Genomic DNA, 20,964 nt, shown 5'->3' with positions numbered 1-20,964 from the left:
CTCCCGGTTCCACTTACAGTATGTGCTTCAGACATGAGAGTCTTATCGATCTTTTCATTTCACCGTGGAAAAGAAAGCAATTAAGCGCATTTCCCAAACTGATGAACTATTCCTTAAAGTGACTGACCTCTTGACCTATGTGTTTGCTTCCCAGGGGAATTGACTGTAAGCCTAAGTGAACCTCAGGTGCAAGCGAATGACACTAATCAAGAGCCAAAAGGTAAGAAAGTATGACTCTAAACGTCAATATAATGTCAATGGAACGAACCACACACACGGTCGGTGCATGCGCTACTAGCTATCTTACAGCTCACGTCTGTACAGTTAGGAGGCTACATGGTTGATGAAGGGGCAGTTAAACACAGACTGCACAAACTGATCTGCATCATGACGTAAGGCAAACATTTGCTTTGCTTTCTGTTTGAGCTCACCATAAAGGCCTTTACACCTTTTAGTTGGATTTTTCTGAGCTTTGACATCGCAAATACAGGCATCAACCAATCACGTGTTAAACGGACATATTGAAAATGTACACTATAGAGTACGGTGACCAGACGTCCCGGGTGTCCGGGACTGTCCCGGTTTCAAGGTGATATGTCGCGCGTCCCGACACATATCTGTAAAACACTCAAATGTCCCGGTTTTCACCGCAATTAAAATAATAATATTATACTTACATAGACGTTTATCATGTTCCACTCATTAATTAATTTGTGCGCATGACATAAGTATACACAGAGCCAGCACAGCACACCGCTGCAGCCTCTATAGAGAGATGTTGCGCGCGCACAGGCCACAACAGATATCCGCTGGATACATTTAGTGTAGTTTTGATCCACAGAACCCTCCGTGTTTATGTGCACATAAAAAGTGTTGTTTTGATTAATTATTCTACACAGTTCCTTCTGCGCATTAACAGGCATTTCGCTCCTCTCATAACTCCCTCAGGACCGTCCCTTCCTGTCCGTCTTTCACCCAGACGGTGTCCCCATCATAACAAAAATGTTGTCTGAGCTCCACAATTATAATTATAATTGAGACGAAACAAGTTGAAAAATAATGTCCGTAGGCCCACAACAATACGTTTCCTCTGAGGGAAACTCTCTACAGGACTCCCAAACTGTCAGTGCGTCATGACGGGGATAGCCCTGTGATTAAAGGGGGAGAAAGTAGTGAATATGATAAGTCATGATGTCACAGCCTGTAATGCACCCCCTATAATAATGCCTTCTCTCTGATCCCCCTCCGTGCTCACATGCGCCACAGGTGCGCCAAGTAAGCCATCCTGATGAAAACGCCTATGGTGCGTGCATATTAGCGCGTAGGGGAGCGCGCGTGGACGCGTGTGCACAGGCGTGCACAAATGTGCGGTACACTTAAGTGTCCCAGTTTGGGGGTTTGAAAATATGGTCACCCTACTATAGAGTGCTACAGGAATTAGTCCTAAAACCTGGAAATGAGTTAGCATTTTAGCACTTTCAGTTCCCTTGTCTGGAAGTCAATGGGTTTTTAGTTAGATGCCTGAATTAAGGTCTGTGGTTAACACAAGCTGAAGACGTTTTAACTTTTTGTTCTACAATATAAAATACATCAATAAATACCCCACTCATGAATTTTGAAGCCTTTATGTGTCTTGAAATAGGCGGTTGCTAACAAGTGGCTAAATGAGACTACTAAACGCCATCAGGTCGACTCGTCCGCCTTTACGGCCTTGTTGTGTATACTCGCGCTCATGCAACCGTGGAGTAGTTCATTTATAACTTTAGCTTTTTACTTCTGCTGATGGCATTTATACTTCAAAAATCATAAAGTGGTGTTCATTTGTGGAGATTATTTGATGAACAAAACGTGTAAGTATCATAAACATTTATTTGCCACAGAGTTTATTTTCTGCGATAATCCAAAAGCCAATGGAAAACTCCCATTGGCTTTTTGTCGAGGGAACCCAGGGTGATGCTAACTTCCTGGCTAGCCTACAAAAATATGTCATCCCTGGAGCACTCTATAGGATCACAGTAGCTGGTCCTCTTCCGGCGCAAATCTATTTGGTTTGATGTTATTGAACATGTGTTGCAACTGTCGCAAATTTGTTTCGCTGCCAGTATGAATAGTTTTGAGTATATATTATATATATCAAAATATTCACAGGTGAGTATTTTACATTTCCGTGTTGTTTATTTGTTCACGCTAGTTCAGAAAAGAAATTGCAACTCATTTTTTTTTTTTTTTTTTTTTCAACATGAGAAAAAATAAAAAAAAAATTGTCTCATCACATGAATGCAAAGAGCAAGGCACAAAGCCAGAATGCAGTGTTAATTCATTACAGGAATCCCAGTGCACCAGACATTTGGGATAGATTAACTGTTATAATTAAACTGGCATAATTAAATCAATCATTCTGTGTAGAGAGTAACAACCAGTCCATGCTGAATTCTGAGCTTTAACATCAAAGTTAGCAAATCCAGTTAATTTATTAAACCACTGCCAATAACATAACTGTAATAAAATAAAATAAAAAGTCAAATGCAGCGATGCATAGATGGTAGACAGCTTGCAATATTGCTTCTGTTGTACAAGGCACAGGGCAGAAACAGAGTGCATCAGTGTCGCCTTCCCACAGCCCATTTGTCACGTACAGTATTCCCACTTACTAATTTTCTGTGCATTAGGTGTGAAGGAGAATATATCACGGTTGTCATGTTCAAGGCTCTTTTTGTGCCATAGCAGGAGAGCACAGGGAGACCCTGGCCTGATTCCCTCAACTCATTCACAGAGTTATAATTTTAAGAATCCAATTTTCCTCTTGTCAGAAAATATTTAGAGGGAAAGATTCCGGATGACTGAGACTCAATAGCACTGCCTCCTGCGATGAGATGTAAGCACACTAATATCTCTCAGAAACAATGCTGGCATGAAAGCATGAATCCTCAGAGTAACAATGAATTATTCAGATCTTAAATTAGACAGTTTAGAGGATCATATTTGGTAATGATTCATATCAGTAATAACAATCAGGTGGCATTTGTTTTTACTACTGCATTGAAATGGAGCCTTTGAATTTCAAAGTCACAAAAACTGGAAAATGAGCATTAAATACAGCATATATTAATATGGCACACATGTAGAGTATAGTGTCATTCCACCAAGCATACAGTATATTTCACTGTTGAAACCAAAGACTGACATCTTGTGGTTATATGATGATGTACATGTTTAGTGTCAGTTGGAGAAGCTGTAATGTAGAACCTCTTGTGTCTAAAGATGAACATAAACTAATCCTAAACTAAAGCAGCTCTGAGTAAGGGGCTCTAAAACATGTTTTTAATAAATAGCAGAGCCAATACAGACTGAAAGACCTAAAATAATGACAATAATCAAGAAAACTATTTCCTTTTGATGTGCTATGTCGACCAAATAATGGGGCCATCTTTTGTGGTTCATCAATGTGTGTATATTTCCCTGTTGGTTAGTTAGGGTCAGGAGTATTCATTGATGTTACCACACCAACTGATGTTTGAGACATGATGAAAAATCTTAAGAACCACATATTTTAATAAAAAAGCTTCTCCTTCAGATGTTATGGTGGCATTTTTTTGTCTCATTTAATAATTCTTGAACTGAAGAGCAGAGCAGTTTAAGAGGATTTCTTCTTGTATTACATCAGTAAAGTCATAAAGTCAGTACTATTGATGATATCAATATTATTAATACTGTCAACACTTATGGACAACGTAGTCACAATTAATCCAGCCCTCATATTCTCTATAATTGTTCTGAATCACCCCAGTTGACCCCCAATTAATGTAATGATTTCATATTGGACTTTGAAGTCGTAGTGCTATTAAAATCAATGTCTTTCAGTTGTGAGAAAGACCACTGGTTGCCTACAAGTGTAACTGTATTTCTCACCATGAAGAAAGCTGGAGAATAAATGAAAGAGGAAAGCTTACACAGCCCTGTGGGGAGCCATGATAACAACTCTCCCTTTTTCAAATCTTTGAATTTAAGTCTAAGAGCCTGCAGACACTGGACAAAGTCTATTCCACAGTCAGACTGGAGTTTAATGGGTGAGGATACGAACCCATGTGCATGGATGGATTACTGAATGGGCCTACAGGGCCAAAAGTGTCGGGGGCCTCCCTGGCCTTCACCTGCAAAATTTCGCTCAAAGAAAATATGTACCGACCAGAAAGAGACTCAAAATGACAACAAAGAAACATAACAGATGCAAAGCAACTGCAAACACACTCAAAATAACTACAAAAAAGGGGCAAAACAACCACAGAGACACAAAACCACAGAGAGATGCATGATGACTACAGAGACCACAAAATGACCACAAAGAGACACAAAACCAAGAGAGATGCATAACGACTACAGAGAAACAAAATTAATATAAGACACTAAAAAGGACTACTGTCCTCTGATCTGGTGTCCACCGTTTTGATTAAACATGGGCAAAACGACCACTACAAAGGTAAAATAGCGAAAATGAGGGGGACGGCAGAGAAAGATGGCGGCTTTGCATCTGACCTGCTAGCTAACAAGGACCCCACACATGGTGACAGTGGCGACAACCGGCTGTATCTCTGGCTGATATGCAGAAACTACTAGCCGGCATGGAGGAGCGAATTATTACAAACCTAGCAACGCAAATTTCATCCAACCACGCTACTATCGCCAGACGCGATCAGACAAATTCAGGGCCATTGAAACGTCGATGAACGACTACCAGGGAAGAATAACATCTGTATTACAGGCATACCTGAGAGAGCTGAGGGCACCCAACCTACCTCTTTATTGAATCCTGTTTAGGAGTAATATTTGATGCCGACGCTTTCCCCGTCCAATAACCGTGGACAGGGCGCACAGGGGTGCCACCAGAGGAGACAAGACGGAGCCCCTTGCACATCATAGCCTGTATTCACCACTTCCACACCAAAGCAGCGGATAATGCAACGCGGACTACAGCTCCGAAGCTGCCTTCACACCTAGTCAAGGGCCCGGCTGAGAATAGCGAGGTGCCATTTCAGCCTACTCTTCCCTGCCAAGCTCCGGTTGACCGTGGAGGAACCAGTGCAAGAGTTCAATGACCCGGCGGAGGCGGCTATATTCCTGGAGAGCGACACCCTACGGCATAAGACACACGAGTAAGTGTGTTTGTTTATGTTTGTGCGGTGGGCGAGTACTGCTGGCGTTGCTTGACTGCCGCTTCTCCCTCTGTCAGCTGTCTTTCTTCTCGTTCTGTTTTGTTTTTGTTGCTGTTTCTTCACTGTTCTCCTGAGTTTTTGTTGTGTTCCATTTCGATCCTGCTCTTGTTCTCAGTCTTTTGGTTTTCCTGCGCTCCAATTGCTCCACTCTCCTCGCTAGCTAACCGGTTAGCTGCTAACTCGCTAGCAGAGCTACCCTGCATGTTTCTCTGTCCCCCTCAACTCCTCCCGGACACTCTACCACTGGAATTTACAATAACCACTTGGCTGTTCTCCCGACCATCTGTATCCATCTGTACCGTGAGCACCAACGCCCCCCCGCCCCTTCTAACGCTACCCTGTGTTGCCTCTACCTTCCCTCTCCCAGCCTGCTAACCGCTAACCCGCCTGCTAAACATGGAAACCATCAACCCTACTCACCCCTCTCCTGTACCCCCCTGCTATTCAAAGGATTCCCCTGGTTCCCCATTTGTTTTTGTCCCTTAAATACCTTCTCCCTCCCCTACACTACTCTCCCTGTCAACTCCTCCACCTCAGAAAAAAAACTACAAGCTATCCCCCACTGCTCTCTCTGCTCAATCTGCTGGAAATCCTCATCCGCAAACGCTACCTTCACTGTGGCCCCAACACAACCGTCATCTCCAGTCATCCATTACCCCCACCACCCAGACTTACAACATCCAAACCATTTACACTCGCTGCCCCCCTCCATTCACTTTCCCTACAGTCACCTCATTCGAATCCTCGCCTTCAAAACCTGCTCCAACACAGTCATTCTCATTATTGCCCACCTAAACCCGAAATCCATCCTTCCTCTCCGATCTGTCTGAACTCCTTACCCTTGCATCATCCCCTACTGCTACTGGGCGACTTCAACATCACATGGACTCCCCCCACCTGTAAATTTGCCTCTGATTTCTCCACTCTACTGGACAATTCAACCTCACCAGCACATCACCTTCCCCACACACAATAAAGGCCATAAATCTAGATCTCATCTGCTCTGTCAACGTCCCGTTCTGAACATCCAACCCATCCCCCCTTTCCCCTATCTGATCACAAACTCATCCAATTCCACAATCCTAGTCCCCAACACCCCGTCTGCAACTCCCCTGAGTCATATCATTCCTCAACACTAAGTCCATTGATCCCCTCCATCTCTCCAACCTGCTATCTACTGCCCTCCACCCGGATCCACCCCCCACCTCACCCGATGATCTTACCAACCACCTCAAACTCCACCCTATCTGCCTCCCTCAACTCACTGGCCCCCCAGAGAACCAAAACCGTTTCCTTCAACACCTCCTCCCCTGGTTTCACACCCACCTCAGAAACTCAAGACAGATCCGGCCGCCAACTTGAACGCCTCTGGAGATAATCCATCACTCACTGTTCACCTTGGAGCCCATAAATCTCACCTCATCACCTACAAAGACGCCATCACTGCTGCCAAGTCTGACTACTTCTTCAGCCATTATCAATGACCCCACCCGTAACCCTGAACCCTCTTCTCCACTCTCAACACTCTCCTTAAGCCTCGTGCCGACACCCTCTCTGACCCTTCACCGATCTTTGCAACTCATTCCTTCAGTTCTTCGCCGACAAAATCACCACCATCAACAACTCACTGTTCCCCGTGTCTGACCCAGCAGCAACCACACCGGCCCTTTTTTGCTCCATCCCTATGGACCTCCTGACCATGCCCCCAGGGCGCCGCCTCTCCCGTTTCGACCACAGTTGACTCAGCAACCATTACCAACTCATCAGCACATCAAAACCCCACACCTGCTCCCTCGACCCCCTCCCCCACTCCTCTGCTGAAGTCCTGCCTCCCTGTCCTATGCCCCTACCTCCCGACCTCTTCAACTCCCATGGAACTGTCCCTCAGCCTTCAAAACTGCTGCTGTCACCCCCACAATCAAGAAACCTGGGTCTGGACCCCTCCTGTCTCAATCACTACCGCCCTATCTCCAACCTCCCCTTCCTCTCCCAAACCTTGAACGCCTCATCACCACACACTCCAATCCCACCTGTTATTCCAACACACTTGTTTGAACCCCTCCAATCCGGCTTTCGTACCTCCACAGCACAGAAATTGCACTCCTCCAAGTCCTCCAATCACCTCCTCACCTCTGCTGACACCGGAGCCCTCAACATCCTCATCCTCCTGGATCTGAGTGCAGCCTTCGATACCGTGAGTCACAACATTCTACTCACCAGACTCCAAGACATCGGTATCGAAGGTACTGCACTCAGCTGGCTCCGGTCCTACCTCACCACCAGATCTCATTTCATCTCCCTTCAAAACAACTCCTCTGCCACATCTACAGTCACACAAGGTGTCCCCCAAGGCTCTGTACTCGGTCCACTCCTTTTCATAATCTACATATTCCACCTCGGTCAGATCCTCCGCCATTTCAACCTGGACTTCTACTGCTATGCCGATGACACTCGGATTTACCTCAGCACCAACTCCCCCCACAACCCACCCCTCTCCCACATCAGCTCCTGCCTGTCTGCTATTAAAACCTGGATGCAACAGAATTTTCTCAAACTGAACAGTGACAAAACAGAACTCCTCCTCATCGGCTCCAACTCTACCCTCAGCAAAAACAACAACCTCACACTCACCATTGATGGCACCTCTGTTTCCCCCTCCCCCCAGGCACGCAACCTTGGCGTGATTCTTGACCACACCCTCTCCCTCGAGCCCCACATCCGCTAACTTGTCCAAAATATCCTTCTACCACCTACGCAATATTGCAAAGATCCGACCCTCCCTCACACCCCCCCGCTGCGAGAAGCTCATCCACGCCTCTATCTGCTCCCGCCTTGAGTACTGCAACTCTCTCCTCTACGGCATCAGCACCGCCTCCATCAACAAACTCAAACTGGTTCCAGAATGCAGCTGCCCGACTCCTCACTCACACCAAATCCTGGCATCACATCACCCCAGTCCTCAAAGACCTCCACTGGCTCCCTGTCTCCCACCGGATCACCTACAAAATCCTGACCATCACCTACAAAGCCCTCCCCAACTTGCTCCCCCTACCTGTCTGACTTCCTCTCCCCCTACCAACCCCCACGGTCTCCTCAGATCCACCTCAGCTGGTCTACTTTCCACCCCAAGTCCAACCTCTGCAGCTTTGGGGACAGAGCATTCTCCAGGCAGCTCCCAAGCTTTGGAACGCCCTCCCACACACATTAGAGACTCTGAATCCCTCACCCTATTCCAGTACCGCCTCAAGACCCATCTTTTCTCCTCTGCCTACTAATAGCCCCCCCCCACCCCTTACCCATTTGTCCATGTGTATGTATGAGAGTGCGCCTGTGTGTGTCGTTGTCTCCTGTTTGTCTCACACCGTTTCCCCCCCTATTGTGTAAAGTGTCTTTGAGCTCTTGAAAAGCGCCTATATAAGTTGAATTTATTATTATTATTATTATTATTATTATTAAGACGCGTAACCGCAACTATGAAGAAATACCCGGGGAAATCACTTTTTTTTCCTTCATTTCTTTTTTAAACCTGGGTTATGGACTGTCAGCTGGCGAGTGATCCAAATTGCTGGACAACTAAGTTGATCAGCACTTGAAACTAAAGGATGCTTTCCTTACGTTACTATTAATCTCATAATATATAAGTTTACTCAGAAATAAGGACGTATAGAGTTAACGTAATGAACCGTTTATCACCGAGTGTGTTTATATATTTGTTCCAGCTGCCGCCGACTGTTTTATCAATATTTGCCGAATATTGTTACTTGTCGGCTTTTACTTTTGTTAAACGTTCTATAGATGAACACGTTCTGACTAGTCAGGTGTTGTGTGTGTACCGTGAGTATTTGAGGCATAATACTTTTCATTACTGTGTTTTTACATTGATAAAAGTTTCCTGAGGGATAGGGCATCCCTGTTCTGTCAACGCAGGATAATTGGCGTTAATCTTATCCGCCTCAGCCCGTTACTGCTGTCTTTTCTCTCTCTCTCCCCCTCTCACGAGGCATGCAACATGTATTTGTATACATACTTTTTTCTCCTTTTATTATTTTTGCTGACATTACAGAACTATTGATTGCTCATATGGAGTTTGGTTGAGGATAGTTGTCACTGTATTATTGTTTAGACACCTAGAAAGTAGGGTATTCCAGTCTAGGCTCATCTGTTTTTCCATTTGTCAATATCTCACAAAGACAGTTTTGAAGTGCAGGGTAGAACCAAGCACAAGTGAATGACTTTACAAGGGATAGGGTTTACAGGTCCAGTAGGTAGATTATACTTTTTATTTTTTATTTTCTTCTCTCTCTTTTCTCTTTTTTCTTCCTCTTCCCCACTTTTGCTCTCTGCTGTTACTGCTGTACATATCAAACAGGACATCACCTTTTGGCTACCACATTTGAATATTCTTAGACTGTTATGGTAGGTCAACCTAATAAGGTGATCGAATAACTCCATCAAGTTTATATCGTGGAATGTAAAAGGGGTCCAGTAATCCAGTTAAGAGACTAAGAGTTATGTCTCACTTGCAACAACTGAAGGTAGATGTGGCATTCTTACAGAAACTCACCTTCCTAATGACAGTGGTGGCTTATCTTAAACAAAACTGGGTTGGTCAGGTGTTCCATTCCAGATTTTAATGCAAATGCCAGAGGGACGGCTATATTAATAATAAAAACATTTCTTTCCACTCTAAAGAGATCATTAGTGACCCCAATTGGACGATACATTTTTTTGACGGACAACTCTTGCCAAACCTGTGATTTTAGTGAATTGATATGCTCCTAACTGTGATGACAGTAATTTCTTTGAGAAATTTTTTTGACAATACCGAATCTTGACAAGGGGTTTCTCATAGTAGGAAGTGATTTCAATCTTGTACTAGATATCACCTTGGATAGGTCATCGAGCTCTCCCAGAATCTCTCCAGGTCAGCTGGAGATGATTTCATGAGCAAAGGCGATCTTTCGGACATTTGGAGGTTTAAGTCCCCCCACAACCAGAGCCTATCCATTTTTCTCAAACATGCATCGCACCTTAACACCGCATAGACTATTCCTACTCGATAATAGACTATTGCCTAAGGTTAAGACGTGTCATACACCAGTATTGTTATCTCTGATCATAGTGCCATCTTATTCGGTTTAGAAACTTCCAAATCGATCAACCTTCTACGATCAGACGACAAGTTTGTTCAGTTAATTTCAATCTAAATACAATTTTTCTCAGAGACAAATGCCTCTCCAGAAATATCACAAGCCACATTATGGGAGACTCTTAAAATGTACCTCCGAGGACAAATTATTCACCGTCAAGAGAGAAAAACAACCCAAATTATATGATATTTCTCAACAAATCCTAGATATTTACTCAAAATGTGCCTGTCAATATGGAACGTTTAGGACTACAAACTGAATTTAATCTTTTATCCACTGATGAGGCAGCATGCCTCATCTTGAAATCCAGAAATAAGGTCTATGAATTTGGAGATAAAGCGAGTAGATTATTAGCAATGCAAGCTCGTCAAGCAGCTACTGCTTGCTCAATCACACAGATCCAGATACTTTACTAAAATGTAGATTTTAAAAGTGTTATCCAAGGTCTTAGCTAAGCGCCTGGAGTGTGTTATTCCAGATATTGTTTCACCTGACCAGACGGGCTTTATCCAGGGCCATTCATTGCCTGGATCAAACTGCTGTATTCCTCTCCCCTTGCAGCTTAGTCGAATCAGCAAGACCCTTTCCAAAGACCAAAGCGCTCAGGAGGACTAGCATTGCCCATTTTCCTTTTATATTATTGGGCATTCAACATTCAGAAGTTAATTCACTGGTTCGAAGACAAACCAACCAAGGCAGACCAGACTGGGTCCAGGTGAAGTTCTCATCATGCCAACACCACTTGGGCTCAGTGGTCAGTGCAGCCTTGCCCCGTCTTTGCAACAATTTGAGTTCAAACATAATAGTTAATCACTCTATACGAATCGAATATGGGCTCAGTTTAGAAGGCGATTTTGGTCCGCAAGGAACCTCTATCCTTTACCCCATTAAGTCCAATCACATGATCATTCCTTCCTGTACAGACCCTGCATTTAAATTATGGTTTGATAAAGGAATTAGGTCAATCAATAATCTATACTTGGAGGGCACCTTTGCATCTTCTCTCAATTATTATTATTGGACTTGGTACACACATCATCTACGTCAGCTAGGCATGGCTTAATACAACTGAAGATCGTACACAGAGTTCACTTTACTAATGCAAGATTGGCAAAGATCTATCCACACATTGAACCTCTATGCCCTCGATGTAGAGGCCAACCAGCAGACTTAATGCACATGTTCTGGCTGGCTCGAATCTCTCCACCTTCTGGATAAGTATTTTTAAAGCTTTTAGCGAGATGTTTGGAACCCCATTCGACCCGGACCAATTTGTGCCCTCTTTGGTTTAACACCAAAGGAATCCAGTGCTCGCCTACCAGGTAAGGCCTGTGTGGTCGTTGGTTTTACTACACTCCTTGCGAGACGGTTGATTTTCTTAAAATGGAAATGCCGCACTCCTCCATCCTTTTCTCACTGGGTCAAAGAGGTTATGTATTTCTTAACACCAGAAACAAACAAATACACACTGAAAGGTTCCTCTCAAACCTTTGTTAAGATATGGAGGCCCTTTTTGGATTTTTATGACTCTCTGCAGGAACCCCTTGATGAGGAGTAGAGCGGAATATATGAATGTCATATTACAATAGTGAGCAGCACTTTTGTGAGTTAGAATCTTTGAAATACAAGAAAACATATTTACCAAAACAAAATTACCACAGAGATATGTAACGACAACAAAGACACACAAAACAACAACATGGAGTCACACAAAATGACTACAAAGAGACACAAAACCACAGAGTAAGGCCTAACGACCACAAAGAGACAAGACTACTGTGAGTTGTGTAACAACCACAAAGACAGACAAAATGACTACAAAGAGACTCAAAACCACAGAGAAATGTGTAACTACCACCAAATGATCCAAATGCATCATGATATAACATTGGAAAGATCATATACATCATGACTGATTGAAAAGAAATGATTGTCAGTTGCAGCCCTAATTTAAGTTTCTATATCATCTTCCTGTGATTGACAGACTCGAATCCTACAGAGCTGTGCTTCAGTCCCCTGGACAAAGGAACATGTCACGGTGCAGAGAGGAGGTTTGCATACAACCTCAAAACCAAGAGATGCCAGATGTTTCACTTCAGCGGCTGCGGGGGAAACGAGAACAACTTCACACACCGGAAAGACTGTATTAACAAGTGCATCAGAAGAAGAAAGGGTATGATTATTTGATTTATCATTTTCAAAATGCATGTTTTAAAAAATGGAATTCATTACTTAGTATTGTTGATTATAAAAAGTACATGTACCATCTGTAAACAATATAATATTGTAGGTTTGTCATTGTGAGATGTGATCTTTTTTAGAAAATCTTAAATAGAAAATCACAACATTAATATTAAATAACTTTGTTGTTGTGTTCTGTTGCAGCACATGGGAAGAGGTTGATTCGAATAAGGAAGAAGAACATAAACAACATTGTTAATCGCTCAGTGTGAACACTTGGCTCTGAAACACCTGTATTTTGTCTATATGTTATGTTTAGCTTCAGTCATACATATTGTTTTGTAGCGCTACAGTACTTGTATAAAAGTCCTCTAGTGTACGATAATTAGCTTTCTAGTGACTGAATGCAATTATCATTGTTATCCACATTATTTCTAAATCTCATAGACAAAAAAACAGATTTGTTTTGCTGATGTGTAATAGCAGCTCTCCACACTGGTGCTCTGCGTGTCAATGCTTTTTTATAAACAATACCGTGTGTCTTTTTAATTTGACAGTTTCAGGACTCTGTTGTCATCATACTGAATATAAACATTTCACTGTAACTATTATGGGAAACACCAAAGTTGCAGCACAATTTTTGTTCGATACCAAAATGAATGCTTGTTCTTCATATTTACTGTGTCTATACATAAACTGATGCTTTTCTTCACTATTGTTAATCAATGTGCATTAGAAGATTAAACTGGTGGCAATCCTTATATCAACCACAACAATATATAGAATGATCTGAAGCAAACACATTAATCAAGATGACCATGCCCAGACAGCTATAAATCAATGTGAACAAGGTAATGAGTGTTTTATTTTTGTCGTATTAAACATGAACACATTTTTTTTTCTTCTTTTTTAATCAATATTATGCAGTTTCGTAAATCATTATTGCAGTGCTGCTGGCGTTGTTGGTAAGGAAAACCAGAGGGGGGCAGTGTTGTGTAAAGTAAGTTTTGAAAGAGGTTGTCAGCACCTTGTTGGCTGCACAGTATTGGCTTTAATGTCACCTTTTATAACTATGCCTGTAATAAATTGGACTGTAACAATTTATATAATAAACGTCAACAATCCCCATCTCTTTCCTTCGGTTCTATCTGCTTTATTTCCCATCATTGCTTTTGGTATGGCACAAGTACAAAATGTTAAAAAATATAAAATTATATATATATATATATATATATATATATATATATATAAATAAATAACATGATAACAGAGATCTCATAGTTTATAGCCTTCAGAGAGCTTCAACAGCTGTCAACAATTCAAATTCTGAGGAAAACAATGAAATGGATTTTTGATGATAATTTATGTTTTTAACAATTAAAAACAATGTTAATAAATATTCATCCATCATTAGAATATAACGCCCACCACTGTATTTTTGAATGCCCTCTTATTAATGACTTCTGGGTCACAGTATGTCAGGAAATTGAGAAACAATTGTCCCTCAAACCTATTTTCTGTATTCTTGGAATACAACCAGCAGCACTGAACATTAGCCCCCTTTTCAATGAAGCTGCTTCAGATGCTTCTTTTTAGTGCAAGAAGAAGTGTTCTTTCTTCAGTGGATTTCAGACTATGTCCCTACAGTCTCACATTGGATTCAGAGTGTTTATGGAACTTATTCCTTGATAAGCTTCAAACCTTTTAAGTTTTTCTTCACATCTGGGACCCCTTTCTGGTCTATATTGGAGACAACGGGGCACAGGCCCTTAGGAGTGGTCTCTACGGACTAGTGTGGACTAAGTTCTCGAGGTATATTTCCACGTAGGTCTTAGTGTTTGAAATGCCCGATTACCCTTGTTTTATATATATATATATATATATATATATATATAGACCTTCTGTTTACCCCCCCTTTTTAATTTTTTTTTGTATGTATATTTTTTTATTTATTGTTTATTTATATATTTCATTTTATTTTGTTAATTTCGTTTTTGGTTTCATGTATGTGGAGAACGTGTATATTCAGACAGAGGATGAATACAGGTATATTCAGTCAGAGGGTGAATACAGGTATATTCAGACAGACAGAGGATGAATACAGGTATATTCAGTCAGAGGGTGAATACAGGTATATTCAGTCAGAGGGTGAATACAGGTATATTCAGACAGAGGGTGAATCCAGGTATATTCAGACAGACAGAGGATGAATCCAGGTATATTCAGACAGACAGAGGGTGAATCCAGGTATATTCAGACAGAGGATGAATACAGGTATATTCAGTCAGAGGGTGAATACAGGTATATTCAGACAGAGGGTGAATACAGGTATATTCAGTCAGAGGGTGAATACAGGTATATTCAGACAGACAGAGGGTGAATACAGGTATATTCAGACAGAGGATGAATACAGGTATATTCAGACAGACAGAGGGTGAATACAGGTATATTCAGACAGAGGGTGAATACAGGTATATTCAGACAGAGGGTGAATACAGGTATATTCAGACAGACAGAGGGTGAATACAGGTATATTCAGACAGAGGGTGAATACAGGTATATTCAGACAGACAGAGGATGAATACAGGTATATTCAGACAGAGGGTGAATACAGGTATATTCAGACAGACAGAGGGTGAATACAGGTATATTCAGACAGAGGGTGAATACAGGTATATTCAGTTCAGAGGGTGAATACAGGTATATTCAGACAGAGGATGAATACAGGTATATTCAGACAGACAGAGGGTGAATACAGGTATATTCAGACAGAGGGGTGAATACAGGTATATTCAGACAGAGGATGAATACAGGTATATTCAGACAGACAGAGGGTGAATACAGGTATATTCAGACAGACAGAGGGTGAATACAGGTATATTCAGACAGAGGGTGAATACAGGTATATTCAGTCAGAGGGTGAATACAGGTATATTCAGACAGAGGATGAATACAGGTATATTCAGACAGAGGGTGAATACAGGTATATTCAGACAGAGGATGAATACAGGTATATTCAGACAGACAGAGGGTGAATACAGGTATATTCAGACAGACAGAGGATGAATACAGGTATATTCAGACAGAGGGTGAATCAAGGTATATTCAGACAGACAGAGGGTGAATACAGGTATATTCAGACAGAGGTTGAATACAGGTATATTCAGACAGAGGGTGAATACAGGTATATTCAGACAGAGGATGAATACAGGTATATTCAGACAGAGGATGAATACAGGTATATTCAGACAGTCAGAGGGTGAATACAGGTTATATTCAGACAGAGGATAAATACAGGTATATTCAGACAGAGGATGAATACAGGTATATTCAGACAGAGGGTGATTCCAGGTATATTCAGACAGAGGATGAATACAGGTATATTCAGACAGAGGGTGAATCCAGGTATATTCAGACAGACTGTATGAGAAGGATAAAGTGTTTTTGAACATTAAAGCATGTCAACATGTTCTAGTAGAAACCCAGATTACATGTTGCCTTTAATCCCTGGCAGTGTGGATAGCTTTGTAATGGCATTCAGACATTTATATGTTGGGAAATTCCATTTACAACTGACCAACTGGAAGCCACTAGTCCATCCAGTCTCCTCACAGTGTGCATTAGAGTGTGGGAGTTTAGTGGCGCACCATCCTGCACTGTGCACATCTCGCCACAGCTCGCAGCTCGCAACTCCTCAGCTGTGATGTAACAGGAAGTAGTGGGTTGCCTTCCAACGTCAACCTGACAGCCGCTCCGCCGCTCCGCTGCTCACTGCTCGCCGGAGATCCGCTGCCTTCTGGAGCTCTGCGCTGAAGCCGAAGCCGAGGACAGGAGACTCTTTACGGGATTGCCTTGAGACTTTGTTCCGGCTGGAAGCCCCGCTGCTGTTGGACTGTCCTCCCCGGTAGTACTGATGTGTGGACGGAGTGTGGACGGAGTGTGAATGTGTGCGCTGCGCTGTGTTCACTTCCAGGTTTTGTGTGTAAAGCGAGCGGCAGTAGCGTCGAGGAGAATGAACGCACGATGCGTTAGGTTCACTGCTGTGTGTTCATCCAGGTCATAGCCACTGCATATGTGCACGGATTACAGAGAGGAGGCATGTGCATTTATACAATATGCTGTCATGTCCTCAATCCATTAAGAGGACACCAGCAGACTATGGACATCCAGGACTGTGTCCAGTTCAGCCGCATCGTCCTTCTGTCCAGAGCTGGATGAGATAGACTCTAGAGCGGGATGAGATAGACTCTAGAGCGGGATGAGATAGACTCTAGAGCTGGATGAGATAGACTCTAGTGAAGCAGGACTCGTCTGTGGGTTTGGATAGAGCTCATAAGATATCTGGACACCTTCTATCTGCTTTATGGAGCTTTTACTGTTAGATTGTAGGTGTAGTGATGTGCAGATTGTTTGCGCAACACTCAGCCTCCATTCTATCCTTCTTTATGGAAACGTGTAAAAGCCGTTTAAAGGGGAATCCCGCAGCTTGGACACGCTCACATTAGTCTCACACTGTTTGTCCATCAACTCCAGGGATCAGTCTTCATGTCGGCTTGCAGACATGGCTGACTCTGCTGTGGATTGCTCCTGTACAAAGTAGCAGACATCCATTCAATAGATTACATCACTAGTAAAGTAAAGGAAGGGATGGAAAAGGCTTTTTCAGATTGGTAGAATTGGAAAGCAACCATGATTTCGCTCCATTCAGCACCGAGGCAGTGATGTGGTCACTGGTTGCTAAATCATCTGCATGGTTACATAAGCAGCAGATTTGGACATGCTGGAAGTTTGTGGGCTGAGCAGTCCAAAGGAAAAGAGGATGGTGATGGTGATGTGTAGGAGGAGGAGATGATGACAGTGGTCACCGTTGGCACAGTGCTGAGGAAGATGCACTGGAGTCCCTTTCAAGAGGTGGCAGAGCAGAAGCAACAGTCAAGCTCAAGCAGATTGGTTATTCGCAGCCAAGTTTGTGGACATGAGTGAACTTTTATTGTGTCAACAGGTCAGATACTGCTGCCAGCTGAACCGCACACTGCTCATGGCTTTAGCAGTGATGAAGGGGAGTGTTCCCAGATGTGTGTAACTACAGTTTGATTTAGCACTTCTGTATTGATGAATGAGAAAACATAGAATTTATAAAGAATCGGATGAATGAAGTCAGCAGGTTTTATGTGCTGTTTTTTATACGCTGCTATGCCTTTAAACTTTGTTTACAAGTGTTTTACATGTTTAAAACCCAACAAGAAATCACCCTAAAGGGGACATATCATACTAATTTTAAGGTTCATACCTGTATTTTGTGTTTCTGCTAGAACATGTTTACATGCTTTAATGTTCAAAAAAACACTCATTCTCATACAGTCTGCCTTAATACAGCTGTATTCACCCTCTGTCTGAATATACCTGTATTCACCCTCTGTCTGAATATACCTGTATTCACCCTCTGTCTGTCTGAATATACCTGTATTCCCCTTCTGTCTGAATATACCTGTATTCCCCCTCTGTCTGAATATACCTGTATTCACCCTCTGTCTGTCTGAATATACCTGTATTCACCCTCTGTCTGAATATACCTGTATTCACCCTCTGTCTGAATATACCTGTATTCACCCTCTGTCTGTCTGAATATACCTGTATTCACCCTCTGTCTGAATATACCTGTATTCACCCTCTGTCTGTCTGAATATACCTGTATTCACCCTCTGTCTGTCTGAATATACCTGTATTCACCCTCTGTCTGAATATACCTGTATTCACCCTCTGTCTGAATACACCTGTATTCACCCTCTGTCTGAAACGCTCTGTTTTAGAGCCTGTCTCTTTAAGAAAAAGCCCAGTCTGCTCTGATTGGCTTGCGAGAAAAATATGGTGCACCTTTGCAAAGTGAACTGGGTTGTCTTCTGTCACAATTTGTGGGTTAGTAGGCACTCCAGATACCCAAGCGCTGAAACATTCAGTTTTTCATTCTATGTTCCCTTTAACAAACAGCCTGGCTTTGTGTGGTGAAATGTGGGAAACTAAAAGCATTTAGATTAGGACAAAGATTGAAAAAGAAAATAACATTGGTCCCTTAAAACCAAAATTGCCCCAACAAACTTTGTTTCAAAAAGTGTTTTCCTTGGAATTATTAAGTATGTATGATTAAATAATAAAGAACCTGCCAAAGTTAAACTTTTGTTTGAAAAAATGATCCTTTAGGTCAGGGCTGTCAAAGTTAACACAATATTAACGCGTTAACGCAAATGTGTTTTAATGCCGCTAATTTCTTTAACGCATTAACGCAATCGATCTGTCACAGGTTGTCATGTGCTTAATTGATCTTTCAGGTTGTTCGGGTTCAGTTTTAAAGCTAGAGTGAAGATGCTGGTATTATATAAAACTGGAAAACCTGATGGATCTCCCTTTAAGGTTCATTTTGAACAGACAATCACTCACTATTTTGTGCAGCAATAATAATTTTTTTTTCCTTCTGCTTTCATAATATTTTGATCATTGCATGACCCTTCAGATCTATGTTCCAGTATGAAGACTTGTGGATGTCCCGACCCCAGTTAGGAACCACTAGCTGTACCTATGAATATCATTCCACATCACTGACACTAAATGATGCCAGTGAATAAATGTAAATCGTAAACTATTACACTTGATCATATTTTGTAAGTTTTGTTAAGGGACACAAATGTTGAGAAAATAGCCCAAAATAAGCCTAGTAAAACAGGGACCTTTACTCCACTGTCCATGCATGTCAGCCATCAGAACACTTGGACAGCGAGTGCGTCAAAGCTGCCAGTTGGCAGCGCCGTCAGATGAGTCTGTGAGGCCTCTTTGCTCTGGACATCTTCCGTGCCCGGGCCTACACTAAATACATGAGCTGATTGTGCAGTGGGAATGTCATGCAAACTCAACAGATTCAACCCCCAAACTATCACGCCGTGTATTTACTGCCTGAGTGCAGAAATGGCTATTAAAAAGTAGACGAGACAAAGGTCTTGTCTGACTAGCTCCCAAAGCCCTTTACAGTCTCCATGGTATGGTGGCTCTCCTCCTAAAGCAATGACATTTAGGAGGTTTGTGCCAGTGGAATCTCATTCACACTGTAGCTGATCCTGTCATACAGAAGCGTGTGTGCATCATGGGTTGAATTAGGAGAACTTTTCTTGTAGTCAAGCAGCAAAGGGTTTCTTTCTACCTTCCATTAGGAGCAGTTGTAGTGATATTAAAGTGGCTGTGTTGACACTGTATGCACAGAACCCCCTAGAAATGCATCTATATTTTTATAATACAGAACTAATCATTTATTGAAATGATGAATAATATCGACCTTGTTTTTACTTCTTATTGACAGAAGAGAAAGGAGATAAGATAAGAAGATATAGTTTTATATAGTATATTTTATATAGATATAGTCTTTTTATTCACTTATAGCCTAATAAAACTCTCTGTCCACACACTGTTAAATATGCACTTTCACGTCATGTACACAAACCACGTACCTATCAGCTGTGCGGTCGAGATCAGACTGGAGACGTAACCACTTCAAAAGATCGGTGAGTAGTAGGCTACTTGCTATCTTCCGACGTTTGTACTTTTGAAACAGAAAACAGAGGTTTTATGGAAATGTATTACAATATAGCCAACAGTAGGAAAACTGTCAGGCTGATTGGTGAAGTTGAAATGAGGAGGTATCATAATGATACCTCCTCATTTCAACTTCACCAATCAGCCGTTCCTCGGTCCACTGCTGCACTTTTAAAGCAAACTATAGAAATAATAGAAACAGGGCGTCAGACAAAAGTTCAGCTCAAAACGTCGCACACAAACACGCTCCGCCGCTCGCAGCCAGTTAGTTCATTCCAATAGAAAACAATTCAATTCAAACTGATTTTGTTGCTGACGCATGCTCACGTCACATTCTGTGTTGGAGGGTTTAATATGTAGAAACAAGCATCCCAATACATTAGACCTCTCTGTGTTGTACACATTACAGTCCCTCTAGAGTTTTTCTTTGGACCCCCAACCTTAATGTTCAAACTACGCCTATGACTGTATGGCATTTTTGCAGCGATTGTGTGTGATGTGTGTGTGGAACCGATGCTATTACGAGGGGTCCAACTTCCTACAAACACTGTTGGCAACCAACTCCGATGAGTGCAAAGGCCACTCGATTCACAGTCACAAGAGTAATGACGGTTCTTGTGAAACGTAACCCCTCATGAATCATCAAGGCACACTGGACTCCTGCAGCCTGCGTCTTATTGATTTACCTCCTGTTTCCTGGCCTGTTGTGGACACTGTAAGAACTCCTGCATTTATATTTATTAAGGGATGTGACCACCAATGTCATATCCTCCCAGCATCTTTTACTGTCTTTCAAACTCATTCAGTTTGAACCTTCATTGGGTTTCAGCTCGGATCTAATCAGC

General features: G+C 42.2%; 2 protein-coding genes across 3 annotated transcripts in view; both read left to right on the top strand.

The window, feature by feature from the left end:
• Nucleotides 1-13,673, top strand: part of tfpia (tissue factor pathway inhibitor a) — a 67,781-nt gene extending 54,108 nt beyond the window's left edge. For both annotated transcript variants that reach the window (XM_037789620.1, XM_037789619.1), the window contains exons 5-7: nt 155-220; nt 12,345-12,533; nt 12,746-13,673. In XM_037789620.1, coding sequence (XP_037645548.1) covers nt 155-220; nt 12,345-12,533; nt 12,746-12,813 — 323 coding nt within the window. In that variant the 3' untranslated portion in view covers nt 12,814-13,673. The remainder of the gene's footprint in view (nt 1-154; nt 221-12,344; nt 12,534-12,745) is intronic.
• A 2,282-nt stretch (nt 13,674-15,955) lies between these two features.
• Nucleotides 15,956-20,964, top strand: part of LOC119500116 (calcitonin gene-related peptide type 1 receptor-like) — a 40,811-nt gene continuing 35,802 nt past the window's right edge. Inside the window, 1 exon segment of the mRNA XM_037789613.1 lies at nt 15,956-16,445. The gene's annotated coding sequence lies outside the window, so the exon portion shown is untranslated.

The sequence above is a fragment of the Sebastes umbrosus genome, chromosome 13 (genome assembly GCF_015220745.1).
Source record: "Sebastes umbrosus isolate fSebUmb1 chromosome 13, fSebUmb1.pri, whole genome shotgun sequence".
NCBI lineage: Eukaryota > Metazoa > Chordata > Actinopteri > Perciformes > Sebastidae > Sebastes > Sebastes umbrosus.
This window is presented reverse-complemented; position numbering and strand designations above follow the sequence as displayed.